The sequence below is a fragment of the Tupaia chinensis genome, unplaced genomic scaffold, assembly GCF_000334495.1.
Source record: "Tupaia chinensis unplaced genomic scaffold, TupChi_1.0 Scaffold000320_2, whole genome shotgun sequence".
NCBI lineage: Eukaryota > Metazoa > Chordata > Mammalia > Scandentia > Tupaiidae > Tupaia > Tupaia belangeri.
In genome coordinates this window covers 1700525-1722427 of record NW_006159814.1, presented here as the reverse complement: position 1 = coordinate 1722427, position 21903 = coordinate 1700525, and the positions used below count along the sequence as shown (strand labels likewise).

General features: G+C 39.0%; 1 protein-coding gene and 1 pseudogene across 1 annotated transcript in view; one reads left to right on the top strand and one right to left on the bottom strand.

Annotated features, from left to right (window-relative positions):
- SNRPD1 (small nuclear ribonucleoprotein D1 polypeptide) overlaps window positions 1–6046 on the top strand; it is a 21012-nt gene extending 14966 nt beyond the window's left edge. The window contains exon 4 of the mRNA XM_006151597.3: window positions 5847–6046. Coding sequence (XP_006151659.1) covers window positions 5847–5923 — 77 coding nt within the window. The 3' untranslated portion in view covers window positions 5924–6046. The remainder of the gene's footprint in view (window positions 1–5846) is intronic.
- Window positions 750–2567, bottom strand: LOC102473551 (polycomb protein SUZ12-like; annotated as a pseudogene).
- Window positions 6047–21903: the final 15857 nt, after the last annotated feature.

Sequence of the window (21903 nt, the reverse complement as noted above, 5' to 3'; positions counted from 1 at the left end):
CTACTTGTTTTTGAGGTTTATAGCACCTTCTGGTTTTTTTTTTTTTTGAGAGGTTTTTGCTATAGGGCGCGTGTGGTCGCCAGACAGACAGAGACAGACAGAAAGCGAGAAATCACCCCCCAGGGGGGATGGTCATGCCACAGTCCCCTCCCCTCCCCTTCACTCCTCTCGGGACCTTGGGCACGCACGCACATGCGCCCGGCGTGAGTTTTAAGCTACCGGGTCCAGGACGCAAACCATGGTCAACTATGTGGGAATCCAGCAATAGCCATTACACTAACTGCTGGTTCCCTCCACGACTGGTTTTATAACAGTCATAAGAACCTCTTTTTCTTTTCCATCCTGGATTTAGTGGCCGAGTGTTTCCTCTCATACATGGCCTTCCTGGAATACGTGGCAGACCGGGAGTATCAGCCAAAGCCCTGAACCTAGGACCAGGTTTCAACTGCAATGGGGCTTCCCCTTCTTGGTTTTTAGCCTTGGGGTCACCCTTTTTAACCTTGCCACTGGCATCAGCATTCTTGGCTTCAGGTTTCTTCTCCTTAGTACCCTGCTTCGTAATTTTTTCACCTGTCATCTTGTTTAGTGGGAAAGAGATTATTTAGTTTTTTACATTGAATACTTTTCTGAAATATAAGAGCTTTGGCCACCTATTACTATTTAACAAGGAGCTGGTTTTTTTTTTTTTCTTTTTTTTTTTTTTTTTTTTTTTTTTTTAAGAATAATGGAGTATTTAATTTATAAACACCCTACCCGTTCTTCATGACATGGAGATTCCATAGTTCATTACTTCTTTCTCTCCTTCATTAACATCAGAAAATTCTTCAATTTGTGTAATGGTTTTTTCTTTTAGCCATTTAGGGTTTTTTTCATCTTCACTATTTCCATTTCCTATGGATGGAGAGGTAAACAGTTATCACTATGAAAATACAGACAATTGTTGCCACTGCTGTAAGTTCATTACTGTTCCACTTCTCCATCTTCAGATTTGAGAAATTCAGACGTGCTTGCTTTTGTTCGTTTTGGCCTGCATGCAAGAATGTGTGTGATAGGTGTTCTCTTCACTGGTCCATCGCAACTAAAAGTAAATCCAGTTTGACAATGAATAGCCTTTGGATTTCCTGCATAGGAGCCATCATAACACTCATTGATAGAAACATCTATCCTAGTACCTTTTGGATGATAAACAATTGAAAATAAATCTGCTATGACAGAGTTTAAGTGCTTGAGTAAACTATATAGTTTGTGACAGTTCAGTGTTCACCAAGGGCAATAGAGGTTGTCTGTTGCTTCAGTTTGTTGTCTTGTTATACAGAAACTCATGAAATATTCTTAATTTTTGTCGGTTTTCATTTGAAGTATCTTTTCTTGTTTGTAGATCTGTAACAGCAATAGTTTAAGTATGAGTAGGTTTAACTGAACCTGGCTTGTTTTCTTGATGGACACTCTGAATTTCTAGTTGCAAGAGGTTTGGCAGTAGGAACTGTAGATTTATCATTGATTTCTGTCCAGCAAAGAGTGAACTGCAACAGAGTGCACTGCAATGAAGGTCCCTGAGAAAATGTTTCAAATGAAGGCAGCCTCTTCCCATCAAAAATAGTCTCCCATGTTGCTCTTTTCTTGCTTATTGGACATTCTTCCATATCCTGTATGACTACTTCGTATTCCCCATCTAAAAGCTGTAAGCACACGTTTTTATCAAATACAGTCATTTGTGCAACAAATGTCTTTTCTCCGTCTTCACGATTTCATTTTCTTCTGGCTGGAAGTTCTTCATTGACATCAATATTTTCATTGGCTTCTCCATTAATCATTCCATTAAATTCTCTTCTTCCTAGATGAGTCATTCCAAATAGTAATGAGTAAGACTTCACCTTATGGCTGTTACTAGGTTCAAATTCATTACTGGAAACTGCAAGAGATGGGAAATTTCCAGGTTTTGTTTGAGGTCAGGATTCAAAGGCACCTGCTTTTTACCTGTGGGAACTTGCCTTATAGGACAATTTAAATTCCTTTTTTTTTTTTGGAGAGGTTTTCGCTCGCCAGACAGAGAGAGACAGAGAGACAGAAAACAAGAAATCACCCCCCAGGGGAGATGGCAATTCCTCAATCCCTTCTCCTCCATTCTCCTCTCGGGATCTTGGGCACGCACGCACACATGCCCGGTGTGAGTTTAAGCCACTGGGTCCAGGACTCGAACCGTGGTCGACTACGTGGGAGTCCAGTGACATAGCCATTACGCTAACTGCTGTTCCCACATCCTTTCGTTTTTTGTGGCAAACTTTCACAAGCAGGACTTCTAGGGTAACAGAATTTTGTTCATTTCCTGAGTTTTGTGATGGCTTATTGTTTTGGTGGAAGAAACCAATAAATGTAAACTGCAAATGAGCTGATAAGCTATGAGATTCTTGCTCTCCTTTCATTTTCTGTACTTTTGATAACATATCATCAACTTTAAATGTTTTCCTTTTGATGTTCATTCTGGAGTTTTGATGAGACATGTAAGTAAGAGTTCTGTGCAAAAGTATTGGCGCAATGAGATTTTGAGTTTGAAGAAATCTGTAGATTTTTTTTTTTTTGAGAGGTTTTTGCTATAGGGCACGCGCGCTCGCCAGACAGAGAGACAGAAGGCGAGAAATCACCCCCCGGGGGGGATGGTCACGCACAATCTCTTCTCCATTCTCCTCCTGGGATCTTGGGCACACATGCATACGTGCCCGGCGTGAGTTTTAAGCCACCGGGTCTGGGATGCAAACCGCGGTCGACTACGTGGGAGTCCAGTGACATAACCATTACGCTAACTGCTGGTTCCCAAGAAATCTATAGATGTGTGTCGGTTTGCTTGCCCTAGCAGGCTCCAGTGGACCGAGGCGGGGAAGGAAAGAGAGGAGGAAAGGAGGGAGAGGGAAAAAAAGTATCTCCTCAACCCTGCTCGGCTCCAGAGGCCTTAAACAAGGAGCTTTAAAGAGAAAGTTATGGGGGGGAAAAGAGGGAAAGTTCTAGGGAACAAAGCTGGACTTCTCATATCATGAGTTTCACTGTTGTGTGGTGTTCGGAAGTGAGTTTGCCTCCTCACTAAGGAGACCCAAAATTTCAGATTTGAAAGGCTTTTCCAGATCTGTTTTTCTCAGGAAAAATTTCCACTCACCTACATTGCAAGAGGTTTGTCTGGTAGGACAGGCAGATAGTACGATGGTTAGGTCGCTTGATTCCCAGATTGCCCACTGTAGTTTGAGTCATAGACTTGGTGGTTTGAAATTCATGCTAGGTGTGTGTGGGTGCGTGCAACCAAAATCCCAACAGTAGATTAGAGGAGAAGGGATTTCAGTGTGGCCTTCCCCAAATGTCTTGCCAGCATTGTAAGAGCAAGGTGAGAGGAAATCGATGAGTGTTTTGTTAGGTGTTCATTTGCGATAGTAACTTTGAAGAGCTCTTTTAAGAGCACTGGACTCCCACGTGGTCGACCACTGTTCAAGTCCTGGACCTGGTGACTTGCTTTCTCACTTTCCCTTTCTCTCTTTCTGATAAAACTGGAAAATAATAATAACAAATAAAGTTTTAAAATAATTCTATATAACAACCAAAAAAGATAGTAATTTCGAGACATTTTTGTCCCCCTCCACAGTAAGAAATATACTTTCTATCATGACTTATATATGTAACTAAATAAGTTTCATGAAGAATTAGTCTTGGGACAGCTGGTGGTATGGAGATTAAGGCAGTGTGGCTTTTTGAGTCCAGGATCCTACAGCTTGAAAAATATGCCAGGCACATGTGCACACATGCCCAAAATCCTGATAGGAGAAGGAGTTACTGTATGACCATCCCCTGGGAGTTGATTTCTCACGTTCTGTGTCTGTCTGTCTGTCTCTCTCCCTCTCCCTCCTCTCTGTGGCTATCGCATATCCCCCATAACAAGAACTAAGAAAAAAAAAATTTTTGTTGTTTTTGAGACATTTTTGCTATAGGGCATGTGCCCATGCCAGAGAGAGGAAGGGAAATGATTGGTTTTGCAAGGTAGGAAGAGGACTTGCCAGCCTTAATCTTCCATATAGATTGTCAACCATTTTTTTCTGTTTGTAGCCTCCTGGCTCATATCATCTCACCTCTTTCTTCTAAAGCCCTAGTTTTTTCGGATGTTACTTTCTCTTCACTAAACTTTCACAGTTCTCAATTTACTTTTGATTTAAAATGTTCTTGAAATCTTTTTTATCCTCTGTATTTTGTCTGCCTTTCTTTTTGTCCTCATGGGTATTTATCATTTTTATTTTTCTATTATGAATATTATTTCAAAATAATATTAAAGATAGGAATTAAAGATAGGTGTGGTCTAGCCCAAGCCAGTGGTGTGGTGGTTTATGGTGACTGGATCCCACATAGCTGACTGTGCAGTTCAAGTCCAAGACTTGGTGGCTTGAAAAACATGCTAAGCACGTGTGTGTGCATGACCAAAATCCCAAGAGAATGGAGGAGGGGCCTGCTGTGTGGCCATCCCCCTTGTAGGATGCTTTTTCATTTTCCCTCTCTAGCAAGTACAAGCACCCTGTAACAAATGTAAAAAAAAAAAAAAAAAAGAACAAAAAGATAGGTGTGGTCACTCCACTTTGCTTAACAAAAGTCCTAGACTTTTTATTAAGAAATATTTATTGGTCTCAGCAGATGGCATAATGGTTACATCGCTGGACTCCCACATAATCAACTGGGGTTCAAGCCCTGGACCTAGGGGCTTAAGACGCAAGCTATACACATGTGCGTGCATGCCCAAGATCCTAGGAGGAGAGAATGGAGACAGGATTGAGATGTGGTCATCCCCCCAGGGGGTGATTTCTCACTTTCTGTCTCTCTGTCCCTCCCTGTCTGGCGTGCACACTCGCCCTATAGCAAAAATCTCTCTTGAAAAAGAAAAGAAATATTAGATTTTTTAAATTATTATTTTTCAGTTTGACTGGAGAGAGATAGAAAGTGAGAAAGCAAGGGTCAGCCATGTAGGAGTCCGAACTCTCAACCCCACCACGGCACCTGCTAGCCTTATAGACTTATTCTTTTTGCTTTTAAGGAATGATTAACTTGCTTGAAATCTATTCAGTAACTGAAAATCTGGCACAGGGTGTTCATGCTATGTTCTGTTGATACTCTCCTATATCTTGTATGAGGTTCAGATGATTTGTATTTTATTTCATGTTGAATTTTAGTCCTGGTAGGAAGAAAAATTGCTGTAATTTTGATAACTTTCTCACTAAACAAATTTAAATGAAATAAATGTCTTTAGGCTGGCAGTTCTTTGTTCTGTACAATATTGTGTTAGGCATGAAGGGAACTTTGAGATAGCACATTTGAGAAGCAGAGTTAAAGTTTTCTTTACTGGAAACCAGCAGGTGGCATAGTGGTTAAGGTGGTTAAGGTGCTGGACACTTCCACATGGCCAATCAGGACCTGGACCTCGTGGCTTGCTTCCTCACTTTCCCTCTGTTTCTCTGTATGTCTCACTCTGGTTAAATTAGAAAAAAAATGAATGAATAAAATGAAATAAACCATCCTTTAAAAGAAAAACAAATTTGGGACCAGCAGGTGGCGTGGTGGTTAAGGCGCTGAGTGCTCCCACGTGGCTGACCATGGTTTGAGTCCTGGACCTGGTGGCTTGCTCTCTCACTCTCTCTCTCTAGTCAAATTTTAAAAAAATGAATGAATGCATAAGTAGAGTTAAATAAATAATTTTGAAAAAGAAAAAGGTAAAGTTTTCTTCACTATAGCTAATTGAGTTACAGGGGTGATAATCCTGCTTGTAGTGTTCAAGTAACGTTAATGCAGAAGAGAATCTAACTTGCTTTCTTTTCCTTTTCTCTTAGTTGCAGGAAGAGGCCGAGGCCGAGGAAGAGGAAGAGGACGTGGCCGGGGCAGAGGAAGAGGGGGTCCTAGGCGATAATGTTTCTAACAATTACTGTTTCAAAGTGATAAGTGATTTGGGGTATTTTTTTTGTACAGGTTTTGTTTGTTTATGTCAGTTTTTAATAAACATAAATGTGGGAAAGTTGTCTTTTGACTTAAACTAAAATGATAGTTTTTCATGTATTCCTGAAATAACAGTGAGCACATTTCTGCCAGGTAGTTCCATTCTTAGATGATCAAACTTTGATTTTTTTGGAACAAAAATATATCTTTTATTGTGAATATGTAAGAATATGTGTCTTTTTTACTTCACTTGCACTTTTTTTTTTTTTTTTGAGAGGTTTTTGCTATAGGGTGCGTATGCTCACCAGAAAGACAGATGGATGGCGAGAAATCACCCCCCAGGGGGAATGGCCACCTCGCAATCCCTTCACTTTCATTCTCCTCTCAGGATCTTGGACGTGCACATACATGCGACCAGCATGAGTTTAAGACACCAGGTCTGGGATTTGAACCTCAATCGACTACAAGGGAGTCCAACGACATAGCCATCACGCCAACTGCGAGTCTCCTTCACTTGCACTTAATATGCATTTTATTGCTTTATTCTAGCTCTCATTCTATAGAATCTACCTACAGGTGAAATAATACGTTCTTTTTGATATTTCAAAAACTAAAGTTCTTTGGGGCCGGCAGGTGGTGTGGTTAAAGGTGCTGGACTCCCACATGGCTGACCATGGTTCAGATCCTGGACCTGGTGGCTTGCTTTCCCACTTTCACATTTCTGATCAAACTGGAAAATAATAAATAAGGTTAAATAAAGTAATTCTTAAAAAAAAAAAAATTCTTTTAGAATGGAATCTAAAATTGGCTCTCATTTCCTGGTTTTTCACTCCTGGGAGACTTACGTTAAAGAGGGATAACTTGTCGTATAAATAAGGAGTCATTGGTTTTGTGTCATTCTTAATGTTTTATGTTCTCTGGACTTTAACCTGCACGTAATGTTCACTAAATTATCCATTGTGTGCAGTGCTGAAAAATCAGTTAATGTTAACTGTTCCTATCAGTTCACATTACTGTACCTTCAAGAAGTGCTTTGCCCTTTTTTTTTTTTTTTTTTTTTTTTTTTTTTCTGTGGAGGGCATGTGCCCTCTTGAGGTGGGGGCTGGGGTTGGGGAGAAAGCATCTTTTTCCAAATGGAGAACCACCACACACTGAAATCCTTTCTCCTCTTTTACTATCTTCTCTTTGAATTTTTGGCACCAAGCATATCACACCTCCAAGCCCCAGACTCACCCACTCTCATCCATGTGGGACCCATCTACCTTAAAGCACTGTGCCACAAGCTGGCCCTGTAAAGTGTTTTTTACATGGAATCTTAGGAACAAAAGGAAAAAACTTAACTTTGACAGCAAATTCACTTTTTTCAGTAATTAATTAGGGTTTCCAAAAAATTGTTTTAAATCATCGAACTTAGAAGAAAAATGTTAATGTATACATTTCCTTATAAAGCTTACTGCTATTTGTTTTTTTACAAAGAGAATAAACCTAACCTTGAGGGTATGGGGTTCCTAAATGTATATTTTAATTACGCATGTGAAGTGTTTTTTTTTTTTTTTTTTTGGAGAAGTTTTTTTGCTATAGGGCGCGTGCGCTTGCCAGACATACAGACAGAAAGCGAGAAATCACCCCCCAAGAGGATGGCCACGCCGCAATCCCTTCTCCTCTCGGGATCTTGGGCACGCACGCACACACGCCTGGCGTAAGTTTTAAGCCACTGGGTCCAGGACGCGAACCGCGGTCAACTACATGGGAGTCCAGCAACATGGCCATTACGCTAACTGCTGGTCCCAGCAAAAAATATCTTTAAAAAAGAAAAAAGGTAACCCTGAGAATAAATACGTGGATTCCATTCTTTTCCGTCCTCTTATTTGTTAGTACTTTCATTGGTTATAACGTAGCAGAAGGCAAAGTGGAGAGGGGATTTGAAGGAGTCAAATGGAAAAGGTCCAGCACAAGTGTTAAGTAAACAGTTGGTTCCTGACCTTATGGTGCTTGTAGACTCAAGGGAGGCAGATGTTAAATAGAAATTTATACATAATAGCAAATTATAACTACTATCATGAAGAGTAATGTTTTGTCCATTCTAAAAACTGAATTAGCAACTCATTTTAAGTCAAACGGCATATTATATAAAAGGTTTTAACTTTTGAGAATTTTAGAATCTAAGATGTTTGCCCTGTGAAATAATCTAGTAACAGTTTAAATGTAAGAAACCACAGGTTAAGTTTATTCCACTAGAGGTTATTTTATTTTTACGTGGAATTGCTTAAATTGTGTGAAGAAAAAGCTGTTTGATTATTGTCATTAACTATAAAATAGGAAGCATTGCAATGTGAATAGAAAACAATAGACTGTAACATTCTTCTCTTGTTCCCATTCCTCATCCCCAGAATACATTTTGCACACTGATACCACATGAAGCTTAAAACTTTATACGTGAAATTTAGTTTTAAGACATTTAGCCTGAGTATAATAGAAAATCATAAGTAAAATAATGGAAAATCAGTTTTAACAGTATCTTTTCTTCTGTTATAGAAAGGGTGGCTTACTATTTCAAAAGGTATTGATAACAGCAATCAAAGTGATTCGGTGTAATAGATGTCATGACATTTACTAACAGAATAGTACTTGTTTCTGAAGACCTAACGTTGACAGTCTTTCCTTAATGTTAAGACTATCATAAACCAGTAGAAGACATTTTCATTTTTTAAAATATAAGTATTCCTTTTTTTTTTTTTTTTTTTTTAAATTTGACCAGATAGAGACAGAGAGGGAAAAGGAGAGAGCAAGCCAACAGGTCTGAGGCTCAAACCACAGTTGGGCATGTGGGAATCCAGTACAATAAACCACCATGCCACCTGCTGGCCCCAGTAGCAGACATTTTCTAGAGACGGTTAAAAGTATGTCTGATACTGGTCTTTATTGAATATGAAATTCTGGTCACTCCACAAAATAAGAGGAATATATTTGAAAGGGAAGAGATATTTTACAATGATCATTTTTTCTGTTTGGGAACCTGATGGTGTTCCATTTATCTGAACCAGCTTTTCCTTTCAGGAAAGTTCAGGTTTTGCTTGTGCATTCCATATATTTTGGAGAAGATTAGTATATAATGAAATTGAGTGTATAAAGAAAAGAATGATAGCAAAGGCCTTAGGTGTCTGATACAGGTGATTCTTGGTATTCTCCATAGTTATTCTACAAAGTTCCAGCAAATACCAAACATTACTTCTAGAAAAAAATACAAGGTTAGATGTCTGCAAGCCTCTGGTTAAACTTTTTTTTTTTTTAAAGAATTATTTATTATTTAATTTGCTATAGGGCATGTGCAAATGCCCACCAGAGAGAGACAGGAGAGGGAAAGTGAGAAAGCAAGCCACCAGCTTTGGGACTTGAACCATTGTAGCGATGTGGGAATCCAGTGCCCTAACCATCAAGACACCTGCTGGCCCATTGTTACATAGTTTGACTAACTGACCAATACATAACCTTGTCTTATATATATGTTTCTATTAAAAATGCCTTCCTTGGGGCCAGCAGGTGGGATAGTGGCTAAGGTGCTGGACTCCCATGAGACTGACTACTGCACCTCAAAACTCATAATGGGCGCATGTACATATGTGCCCAAAATCCTGAGAGAGTGGAGAACAGATTTCAGTGTGGCCATACTTCCCACAGGGGCTATTTCTCACTCTGTCTCTGCCTCTCCAAGGAGTGTACGTGACCTGTAGCAAAAATCTCTTAAAAAAAGGCTTTAGTATGCACCATTGCTGCATTCAGATAGAATTTACTGCCATAACTCTCGCAAGGAAAAAGCTTGTCTAACACACTTGATTTTTATGAGAGGCACATCATGGTCTTAGAGAACTTAGGAACACTAGACAGCAGTTATGTTTGGGAGCTATTTTAGACAACAAAGTCACTGACAAAAAGCACAAAGCAAATAAGCCAGCCATAGTGCTTGCGTGAGTCTGAAAGCACCATGAATATTGATTTTGGGCTTACAAATAAAGTTTAGCCAGTAGGTGACCTCCCCTTCATAGAGAATCTGAATAATCAGGAGCCAACATACTTCAAACTTGTTAATGTGGTTTGTTAATATTGTGAAGAGATATTGATACCACTTGGCTTGAATTCTATTTAATCTACTCTAAGATGGACTTTTAAAAAAAGTCCAGCAGATGGCATAGTGGTTATGTTGTTGGACTCCCACATGGATGACCTCGGTTCATGTCTTCGACCTGGAGACTTGAAACACACCAGGCATGTGTTTGTGTGCACTCAAAATCCTGAGAGGATAAAGGAGAAGGGATTGCAGAAGGGGGGTGATTTCTTGCTTTTTGTCTCTACTCTGTCTTCTCCAGCAAGCACATGCACTGTGCCTATAACAAAAATCTCTCTAAAATTTTTTTAGGGACCAGCAGTTAGCGTAATGGCTCTGTCACTGAACTCCCATGTAGTCAACTGTGGTTCGAGTCTCAGACCCGGTGGCTTAAGCTAACGCCAGGCACATGTGTGTGCATGCCCAAGATCCTGAGAATGGAAGAGAAGGGATTGCGGTGTGGCCATCCGCCCTGGGTAATGATTTCTCGCTTTCTATCTATCTCTGTCTTTCTGGCAAGCACACGGCCCTATAGCAAAAACCTCTCCAAAAAAAATTTTTTTTAAAGAATTATTTGATTTATTTTAATTTTATTTATTCACTTATTTTAATTTGACCAGAGAGAGAGAGAGAGAGAGTGGAAGTGAGAAAGGCACCAGGTCCGGGACTCGAACTGTGGGAGTGTCTAGCACCCTAACCACCACACCACCCGCTCATCCTCTCTAAAAAATATTAAAAAGGGACTGGCAGGTGGTGTAGTAGTTAGGGTGCTGGGCTTCCCACATGGCTGACCATGGTTTGGGTCCTGGACCTGGTGCCTTTCTCACTTTCCCTCTCCCCCCTCTCACTCTGATCAAATAAAAAGAGAATAATAATAAAATAATTCTAAACATAAAAATTTATTTTAAAATACCTGACATTAGGACGCATCTTAAATGGCATAAGTTTAGGTTTGGCATCAAAGTTAAATTGTCAGGCTTTCTGTGTTAGTACTTAAAATGACTAAACTGGTATCTTGTATTCTATGAATTATGAAATTCTGCTCATTTGTTTAACTTAGATAAGAACCACATGGGCTACTATAATCATTGTCTTAGTGGATTGTGAATCTGCAAGGAGAGTAAAAAGTTTCATATTTTCTAGACCTATATTTTTTTCCCTGTTTAAGCACTTATAGCAGTGGCAAAAATCAGCTCTAGCCTATTTATTTTAAAGAATTATTTTATTAAGTTTATTTATTTATTCATTTTAATTTGATCAGAGAGGGAGGGAGAGAGAGAGAGAGAAAGTGAGAAAGCAAGTCACCAGGTCCAGGACTTGAAACAGCAGTTGACCATGTGGGAGTCCAGCAACCCCAATCACCATGCTGCCTGCCAGCCCACCCCCCCTTTTTTTTTTAATTCTTGACTCTAAACCAAGAATAATACCTTATTCCAGATGAGGAAAACTGTAAAGTGTACATATACAAATTCACCCTACTTATGAGTTTAATTATCCTGGTGAATTTTAAAGTAATCACTTTATTGCTATATTACTATGTAAACAAATATGTTTAATGCTTATTTTGTGCCAGGTGTTTTTTTTTTTTAATGTATAGATTTAATGTAGTTGCCATAAGCTTTGTCTATTAGATTGACAATATTACTCTTGTCATTTGACACAATTTTTTGAGAGATTTTTACTGTAGGGCATGTGCACTCTCACTGGAGAGACAAGAGACAGGAAGCGAGAAATCACACACCAGGGGTATGGCCACGCCACAATCTCTTCTCCATTCTCCTCTTGGGATTTTGGGCATGCACACACACACCTGCCTGGCATGAATTTCAAGCCACGGGATCCAGGATTTGCACTGTGGTCTACTGGGAATCCAGTGATATAACTATTACACCATCGGCTGGTCTACACTTTTTTAAAGAATTGCTTTATTTGGTTTATTATCATTCTTATTATTTGTTTAACCAGAGAGAGAAAAAGGGAAAGTAGGAAACAAGCCTCCAGATCTGGGACTTTTGAATCATGGTCGGACCATGGTTTGGGTCCTGGACCTGGTGCCTTTCTCACTTTCCCTCTCCCCCCTCTCACTCTGATCAAATAAAAAGAGAATAATAATAAAATAATTCTAAACATAAAAATTTATTTTAAAATACCTGACATTAGGACGCATCTTAAATGGCATAAGTTTAGGTTTGGCATCAAAGTTAAATTGTCAGGCTTTCTGTGTTAGTACTTAAAATGACTAAACTGGTATCTTGTATTCTATGAATTATGAAATTCTGCTCATTTGTTTAACTTAGATAAGAACCACATGGGCTACTATAATCATTGTCTTAGTGGATTGTGAATCTGCAAGGAGAGTAAAAAGTTTCATATTTTCTAGACCTATATTTTTTTCCCTGTTTAAGCACTTATAGCAGTGGCAAAAATCAGCTCTAGCCTATTTATTTTAAAGAATTATTTTATTAAGTTTATTTATTTATTCATTTTAATTTGATCAGAGAGGGAGGGAGAGAGAGAGAGAGAAAGTGAGAAAGCAAGTCACCAGGTCCAGGACTTGAAACAGCAGTTGACCATGTGGGAGTCCAGCAACCCCAATCACCATGCTGCCTGCCAGCCCACCCCCCCTTTTTTTTTTAATTCTTGACTCTAAACCAAGAATAATACCTTATTCCAGATGAGGAAAACTGTAAAGTGTACATATACAAATTCACCCTACTTATGAGTTTAATTATCCTGGTGAATTTTAAAGTAATCACTTTATTGCTATATTACTATGTAAACAAATATGTTTAATGCTTATTTTGTGCCAGGTGTTTTTTTTTTTTAATGTATAGATTTAATGTAGTTGCCATAAGCTTTGTCTATTAGATTGACAATATTACTCTTGTCATTTGACACAATTTTTTGAGAGATTTTTACTGTAGGGCATGTGCACTCTCACTGGAGAGACAAGAGACAGGAAGCGAGAAATCACACACCAGGGGTATGGCCACGCCACAATCTCTTCTCCATTCTCCTCTTGGGATTTTGGGCATGCACACACACACCTGCCTGGCATGAATTTCAAGCCACGGGATCCAGGATTTGCACTGTGGTCTACTGGGAATCCAGTGATATAACTATTACACCATCGGCTGGTCTACACTTTTTTAAAGAATTGCTTTATTTGGTTTATTATCATTCTTATTATTTGTTTAACCAGAGAGAGAAAAAGGGAAAGTAGGAAACAAGCCTCCAGATCTGGGACTTTTGAATCATGGTCGGCCATGTGGGAGTCCAGCACCTTAAGCACAATACCACCTGCCAGCCCCTTGACATAAATTTGAAAATATGACAGCATGGAACTAGCAGATGGCATAATGGTTATGTTGCTGGACTCCCTCGTAGTCGACCGCAGTTCAAGTTCCGGATCTGGTGGCTCAAAATTCATGTCAGGTGTGCGTGCGTGCCCAAAATCCCAAGAGGAGAATGAAGAAGGAATTGTCACATGGCCATCCCCTCTAGGGGGGGGTGATTTCTTGTTTTCTGTCTGCCTGTCTCTTCAGCGAGTGCATGCACCCTAGAATGAGTTTCAGTATGTTGAGATCTAATTTTTTAGCCCTCCAGATCCTCAGAATCCTGAGCATTGTGCTTGGCGTGTTTTTGGCCAATGCAGAGATTCAAACCTGCAGTGCCGTTTAACATCCAGCCTTTACAGGTGACTGTGCCACAGTTGCTGCGCTTCTTTTGCTGTGGTGGGAGGGCAGGCTCTTTCTATTGCAGACTTCCTGACTCAGCTTTCACAAGTGGCTGAGAATATAGGCATGTGCCACTACGCCTGCCCTCTAGTCCGAACTCCAAACCAAACCCAATCTTCGCATGTGGTCCCAGCCTCCAGAACACAGCATCTTAGCAGAACCTGCCACCATGGCTGGGCCATTTGGCAAGTATTTGAGTGCTTACTCTGTGTCAGGTTCTCTGTAAAACCTTTTCACATTATTTCTTTTTTCACACAGAACCACCTGTGTGGCAGATGGTGTGTTCTGTTTTTAGAGAAGAAAATTACACCCAGAGAGACTAGGTAACTGCCTAAAGTCCCACAGTCTTTAAACACCAGAGCTAGAATTCAGATGGAGGTCTGTAGCCAAGAACCCTTTGTTCTTTTCTGGTACACTGATTTCCAGTTACTCATTATGAAGAGGCTGTAAGAGGTTCATCATTCTTCTAAAAGAAAGTAAGATGGATAGGAGTGAAACCCTAATCTGTGAAAAATACAACATTAAAAATATTAAAATAAGAGAAAATTATTTGGAAACCTGTATCATTTCAGCCAGATTTCATTTATTGAGTAATTTTTTTAGTACTACTGCTGTGAATGTAGAAGATCATTTTGAGGTAGGTTAATGGAAAGGTATATTGAAAAACATTCTTTAGAAAGCAGTTTGTCAAGGTATATCAAACCCTTAAATATTTTCTGTACTTTGATTTAGGATTCCATTTCTTTTCTTCTTTAATAAAACCCAAAAGTTTATTTTATTCATAGTAGTACATGCATACACACATATGTGAGAGTGGGGCACCGTTGACAGGGTATCATCACATCACCATCTGCTTCCTCCAGCCGTCTAGATTATCAGGACCTTGGCCACCCACACTGTGTGTTCCAGATTGACCAGGGATCCAAACCTGTGTTGTGGTCAGCCACATGGATTCCAGCACTGCAGATCACTCTACTGCCAGCACCACTGAAGCTGGACTTAGGGTTCTATTTCTGAGAGTCCAAGGGAGGAAATTTGACAGAAATTTAGTCATAAATGTTCTCATTACTTTATTTATTTATTTATTTATTTATTTATTTATTTATTTATTTATTTATTTATTTAGCTATGCAGAATGTGCACTCACTAGAGAGAGGGAGGGAAAGTGAGAAATCACCTTCCAGGGGGATGGCCATGCTGTGATCCCTTCATTCCTTCTCCAGTCTGCTCTCATGATTTTAGGCATGCAGGCACACATACCTGGCATATTTTCCAAGCCTCCAAATCTGTGACTCTAACTGTGAACTTGGCCTGTTTTCTATGCAAAAATACATCATAACAACCCAATAGATGCTCTCTTGGTATCCAACTTAGAAAAAGCAAATGCTGGAGCATCCCCTGCATCTGAGCTGTGAACAATTCCTTTAAGGGACTAAGACCACTGAAGATTTTCTGCTGAGACTTTATTCTCCAGACCCCAATCTCAAGTGGTAGGGCAGCCTCTATCCTTCTGTCTCTCTTTAATTTTTTTTTTTTTTTTAAGTTTTTAAGGTAAAGTATTTTCTTGGCTCTCAGATCATCCTTTATCTTGCTAATTATCACCTTTCCCTCCTCGCATTTAGGAGAGGCAAAAATGCGGGCCTTCTGAGAAGTCTGCATCTGAGTTGTGAAAAATTGCCCCATGCAGTTTTCACTTTTTAAAACAAAATGTTTAATTTTTTGTGTGTTTTTGTTTTGTTTTCCTTTTTATTTTACCTTCATCCCTTGACTGCTCAGCCTCCACGTGCTGAGTATCTAGACAGGTCTAAGTGAATGGTATCCAAACATCTGAATACTATTAGGGTCAAAATATTCCTCAAATCCCTCTGGATCTGATGCACAAAGGGTGAAAAATGAAACAGAAGAAAGATTGAAGATAACCTTCTCCTGCACACCTCTGAACGCTCAGACTGAACTTCAAGAATTAGGAAGAAATGTACAATCTACTAGATGACCAGAAATGCTCTCAGGGGCACAAGAAATATGAGAAAGCAAAAAAATACCTTTCCTCCACGGGAAAAGAATAACTCTTCTTCATTCATAGACAGTACAATGGAAATCACAGAAATGTCAGATAAAGAATTTAGAATATTCATAGTGACAAAGCTAACAGAGATACAAGAGAAGAGAGACAATGAACTCCAGAAGACTCGATGGAAAAGAGTCCACAAGTTCCAGGCAGTGAGGAAGTTCTTGCACAGTCTGAAAGAGGACATATACACCATAAAAAAGAATCAAATGGAACTGTTAGGGACAAAGGCTGTAATATAGAAAAATCAAAACCTCCCTTGAAAGTATTAAAAGAAGATTAGATCATACGGAAGATCAAACCTCAGATGTAGAAGACAGAATCTTTGCCCTAGAAAAATCCACAACAAAGACAGAAAATAGTCCAAAAAATGAGAAAAATATACAAGAAATACTAGATTCCATTAAACATCCAAGCATCTGGATAATCAGTATCCCAGGAGGTGAAGAGACTAATAAGGGCATTGATAATCTATTCCATGAAATTCTGGAAGAAAACTTTCCAAACCTAGAGAGGCATTCTATGATCCAGACCCAAGAAATTGAAAGGACCCCAAGTAGAATCAACCCAAGAAGATCTTCAAGACACATTATACCAGATGGACCAAAAACACAGACAAAGACAAGATACTATAATTGGCAAGAGAGAAACATCCAGTTACTTTCAAAGGATATCCCATCAGGCAACAGATCTCTCATCAGAAACAATACAAGCAAGGAAAGAATAGGAAAATAAATTCAAAGTGTTAAATGAAAAACAATTTCAACAAAGAATACTACTATACCCAGCAAGATTATCCTTCATATGAGAAGAAAAGACAAAAACATTCTCAGGTAAACAACACCTGAAAGAATTTACCAATATCAGACCAGCTCTCCAAGAAGTTCTGAACGCAGTGCTATACCAGAAAAGCTAAATACAAGCACACAGAAATAAGAGTTCAAAAACAACCAAGAAAACGGCCAACTTGGTAAGGGCAAGTTCAGTGTTGAATGTTATCTTCCAGAATTTAAACTGAAAGATCTGACCACAACAAAAGAGATTAAGTACATGAGACTGAACTGGTAAAATAGAATTTTAATGACTTTGACTAAAGCATTCTTGACTTTCTTCTATGCTTTGTTTTCCAGATTTAAGGATTTTTGTCTTCCTTTGAGCCGTTGATAGGTTCATGTGCCTACAATTTGAACAGAATCCTAACCTGTTTCCAGGCTTTAAGTCTTAAGCAAATTTCTCTTAACAGTTTTTGATTTCGATTTATTAAAGCTAAAACTGCTTTTCTTGAAATCAAAAATTATTTTTAAAGATACCTATTTAGGGAACCAGCAGTTAGCGTAATGGCTATGTTGCTGGACTCCCATGTAGTCGACCACGATTTGAGTCCTGGACCTGGTGGCTTAAACTCACGCTGGGCGCGTGTGCGTGCATGCCCAAGATCCCGAGAGGAGAATGAAGGAGAAGGGATTGTGGCGTGACCATCCCCCCTGGGGGATGATTTCTTGCTTTCTGTCTGTCTCTCTCTCTGTCTTTCTGGAGAGCACACATGCCCTATAGCAAAACAAAACAAAACAAAACAACCTATTTAGGGCTCCAGAAAGTGGCGTGTTGGTCAAGGGTGCTGGACTCCCACATGGCCAACTGTGGTTCGAGTCCCAGACTTGGTGGCTTACTTTCTCACTTTCCCTCTCTCTATCTTTCTCTCTGGTTAAATTAAAATAAATAAAGTTAAATAAAATAATTATTTTTTAAAAAAAATCTAATGACTGTAGTAAGCTATACAGCCTCAGCTAGGTGTTACTTTATAGTATTTTCACTCTACTCACTGAGTTTCATGCCTAGTCAGACATGTGTTCACAGATATGTACATATCCACTGAACTTGCTATTGAAAGTATGTAGATTAATTAAGATATTTTGCAAATGAATAAAATGTGGGAAAAAAAGAATGGAAAGCAACTATAGCAACTGTAGGTACCAGAGACAGAGTGGGAGGAGAGTGGAAAATGACAGGGAATCAAAAAAAGAAAGAAAGAAAGAAAATATATAAGGAATGAAATAGAAAATTATTTGGACAATAACATGAATGATTAAACCAATAAACTATTCTGGATGGGGAAATAGCATTTTCTACGATGTTATGATGTTCTGTGAATGAATATAAAATAAATAAATTAACAAAAAAAAGAGTAGGGAATCAAAAAAAAAAAAAGGAAATATTTGGGACAACCAGGTGGTGTGGTGGTTAAGGCGCTAGACTACCACATGGCCAACTACAGTTCAAGTCTCAGACCTGTTGGCTTGCTTTCTCACTTTCCCTCTCTCTCTCTGGTCAGATTTAAATAATAATAATAAATAAAATAATTTTTTTTAAAAAAAGAGAAAAGCAAATACTTTTATATGAACACATTGTATTTTTTTAATTTTTAGTTGTATTTATTTAAGAACACATTGTATTTTAATAAGCACGATTATTTAGGCCAAGGTCTTTTTGGACTTACTATTTTAGATTATGGATTTTTTTTAATGGGTTATATTTTAGGAATAATGTTGCTTGAGTTTCCTAATTATATTTTTATAACAGGTTCTGACCTTTACTGAATGTTCTCACAAAATGAACAATTTTCAGGGACTATTCATGAAAATTGTAACCAAAAATTATGTTTTATACGTGGGTAACTTGTCTCTTCCTCTTTTCACATTCCTGCCTGAGCCCATAAAATAGAAGAGAGCTCATGAAATATTGAGACTTACTTATTTCATTTTCCTCACTCCCCATGGGAGCTCATGTTTTGTTGGCACTCCCTCAGGGCTTTGGCTAAAAGGTGGCCATGTATATCTTTCAGAGTACACGATTTTCTGCTCTCTGTGTTCTTCACACACTTGGTAAGTACTCTGAGTGATATACATGGCCACCTTTTAGCCAAAGCCCTCTTCCTATAAGCTCATCCTGGGGTGTGTCTTGGGGGAAAGGAAGACATTCCATTTTATTTTCCAGTCCAAGTGTGTTCTTTAGTTTATCTTTACCACGAATAAAGCAGATAATCTGACCTCATCTGTTTTCTTTGTTCAATTCAAAACCCAGAAGTACCATGTGGTTAGTTACTAATTATAAAACCTCAAAACTTCCTAAAATATTGGGTCATTGGAAGTCATGGCACATTATTGCATAGAAAATACATAATGGCTTTTATGACTACCCAATAGATGCAGATAGGATCTAATAATGATTCAGTCACAAATTCCTGTATATTTATAATATACATCTGTCTATGCATGTTGCTTCATTTAAAGATGTACTAAGTTCAACTATAAGCCATAAAATTGGAAATCTCAAACGTTTGGAGGCTTCAGGTTAAATGAATTTATGTAGTATGCAGTTAGTTGCTGACTCAGTATCTCCTCTCCACTCTTACCAATAGAGCCAAATTTGTTGGTGACAGTCACCTGTCTAGCTTTAAAAGCTTTATTTTCTGGGAACCAGCAGTTAGCGTAATGGCTATGTCACTGGGCTCCCATGTAGTCGACCACGGTTCGTGTCCCGGACCCGGTGGCTTAAAACCCACGCCGGGTTTGTGTGTGTGCGTGCCCAAGATCCCGAGAGGAGAATGGAGGAGAAGGGATTGCGGCGTGGCCATCCCCTCTGGGGAGTGATTTCTCGCTTTCTGTCTCTCTGTCTGTCTGTCTGGCGAGCACACGTGCCCTATAGTAAAAAAAACTCTCAAAAAAAAAAAAAAAAAGAAAGAAATTAAAAAAAAAAAGCTTTATTTTCTAACATTTGTACTTATTGGGAACCCCTTTACCTACTTTTTGTCAGATGTGAATGGAAATCTAATGAGGGCTTTTGAGAAAGCTACTGTTTTCAGATGAAAAATCTTTCCTCCTTTCTTCCTAGAATACAGATGTGATGACAAACTGCAGCATCTATCTTCATCGCTGAGGAAAAGTGCAAGAGAATTGGAGACCTAGGCCATAACGTTCTTGAGGTGCTAAACTATTGTTAGTAACTATCTTCCTCAGGGCCTTTTGTTCTGGAAGGAAAAACAAAAATCCCTTTAGGATAAACCACACGCCTAACACAATACCTTGGATGGGGTAATTAATAAACAATAGAAATTTGGGGACAGCAGGTGATGTGGTGGTTAAGATGCTGGATACCACATGGCCAATTCTGCATTTTGAGTCCTGGACGTGGTGGCTTGAAAAATGCCAGGCATGTGTGTGTGCATGCCCAAAATCCTGAGAGAAGTGATTATAATGGGGCCATCCCCTCTTTCTCAGTTTCTCTCTCTCATTCTCTCTCTGCAGTAAGTGTGCATAAACTCTACAACAAAACTTAAATAAATATGATCATACATGAAAATATACACAATCATTCATCCCACATTGTATATCTCAAAATATCCCTTTAACGAGGAAGAAAACCTGGGTGTTTCAAAGGCCATATTGGAACACCTCTGTATTCCTCTGGAACACTTCTGTATAGCATTAGGAAAAATAAATAGGGAGACTTCAAAAAGTTCACAGATTGAGACCAGCAGATGGTGTAGTGGTTACATAGCTAGACTCCCACGCAGCTGACTGCTGCACGAGTCCCAGACCCAGTGCCTTGAAACACACCGGTACATGTGCACACATGCCCAAGATTCCGGGAGGAGAATGGAGGTGTTAAGACATGGCCATCCCTCCCAAGGGGGTGATTTCTCATCTTCTTTCTCACTGTCTCTGTCTCTCTTACGAAAGCATGCACCCTAAGGCATAAACCTCTTAAAAAAAAAAAAGTTCACAAGAAGAACTAGTATGTGTAATGGTATGTCACTGGACTTGTGGACCCGGCAGCTTGAAACACACTGGGCACGTGTGTATGCATGCCCAAAATCGCAAGAGGAGAATGGAGGAGATGGGACTATAGTGTGGTCATGCCCTGTGGAAGGTAATTTCTTGCTTTTTATCTCTCTGTCAAGCACATGTACCCTATAGCTAAATAAATAAATAAATAAAACAAAACAAATTCTTAAAAAAATAAAAAGTGATGATAGCAGCCATTTAGTCCATTCCTATGAGGGTTCTGGGAATGTAACCAAGTCAGTACTGTTTTTTTTTTTTTTAATATTTATTTATTTATTTGTTGTTGTTGTTATTATTTTTAACTTTATTTAACTTTATTTATTTATTTATAATTTGACTAGAGAGGGACAGAGTGAGAGAGAGAGGGGGAAAGTGAGAAAGCAAGCTGCCAGGTCTGGGACTCCAACCGCAGTCAGCCATGTGAAAGTCCAGCACCCTCAACCATCATGCCACCTGCCTGCCCCATTATTATTTTTAAGTTTGACCAGTGTGAGACAGAAAGAGAAAAAGGGAAAATGAGAAACCAAGCGACCAGGTCTGGGACTCAAATTGCAGTCTGCCATGTGGGAGTACAACACCTTAACCAACATGCTGCCACCTGCCAGCCCCCAGTACAGTGTCTTTACATTATTAACTGAAGAAGAATGGACACCCTTTAAAGATTTTTTTAAAAAAAGATAGATAATTAAGTCAAAGCCAAATCAGGACTGTAAGGTAGATGCCTAATAATTTCCCATGGAAACTTGCAAAACCACCTTTGTTTAATGAGACAGAAAAGAGCAAGGCTATTGTGGCGGTGGACAAGGACTCTGGTAAAGCTTTCACAGGCATTTTTTTTGCTAAAGTTTTGGCTAACTCTCAAAACACTTTTTATTTTTTTGTATTTTGATGCCAGAGGGCATGTGGAACTCTGCAGAGAGAAAACATTCCCCTGTGGGCTGTAGTCACACCAAAATCCTTTTTCCTTCACCTCTTGATCGGGCACACACACCTACGTGCCTGACATTTATTTATTTATTTATTTACTTATTTTATTTATATTATCATCATAATCTTCTTTATATTACATTGGATTACATATAACTTTACATTGACTTCCATTGCTTTTTCAAAAGGGAATGCCATGCATGTCAGTCAATACAGAGACATCAATCTCCCCGCTTTATCATTCAATGTCTTTTCCATGCATTTCCCAATAATTAT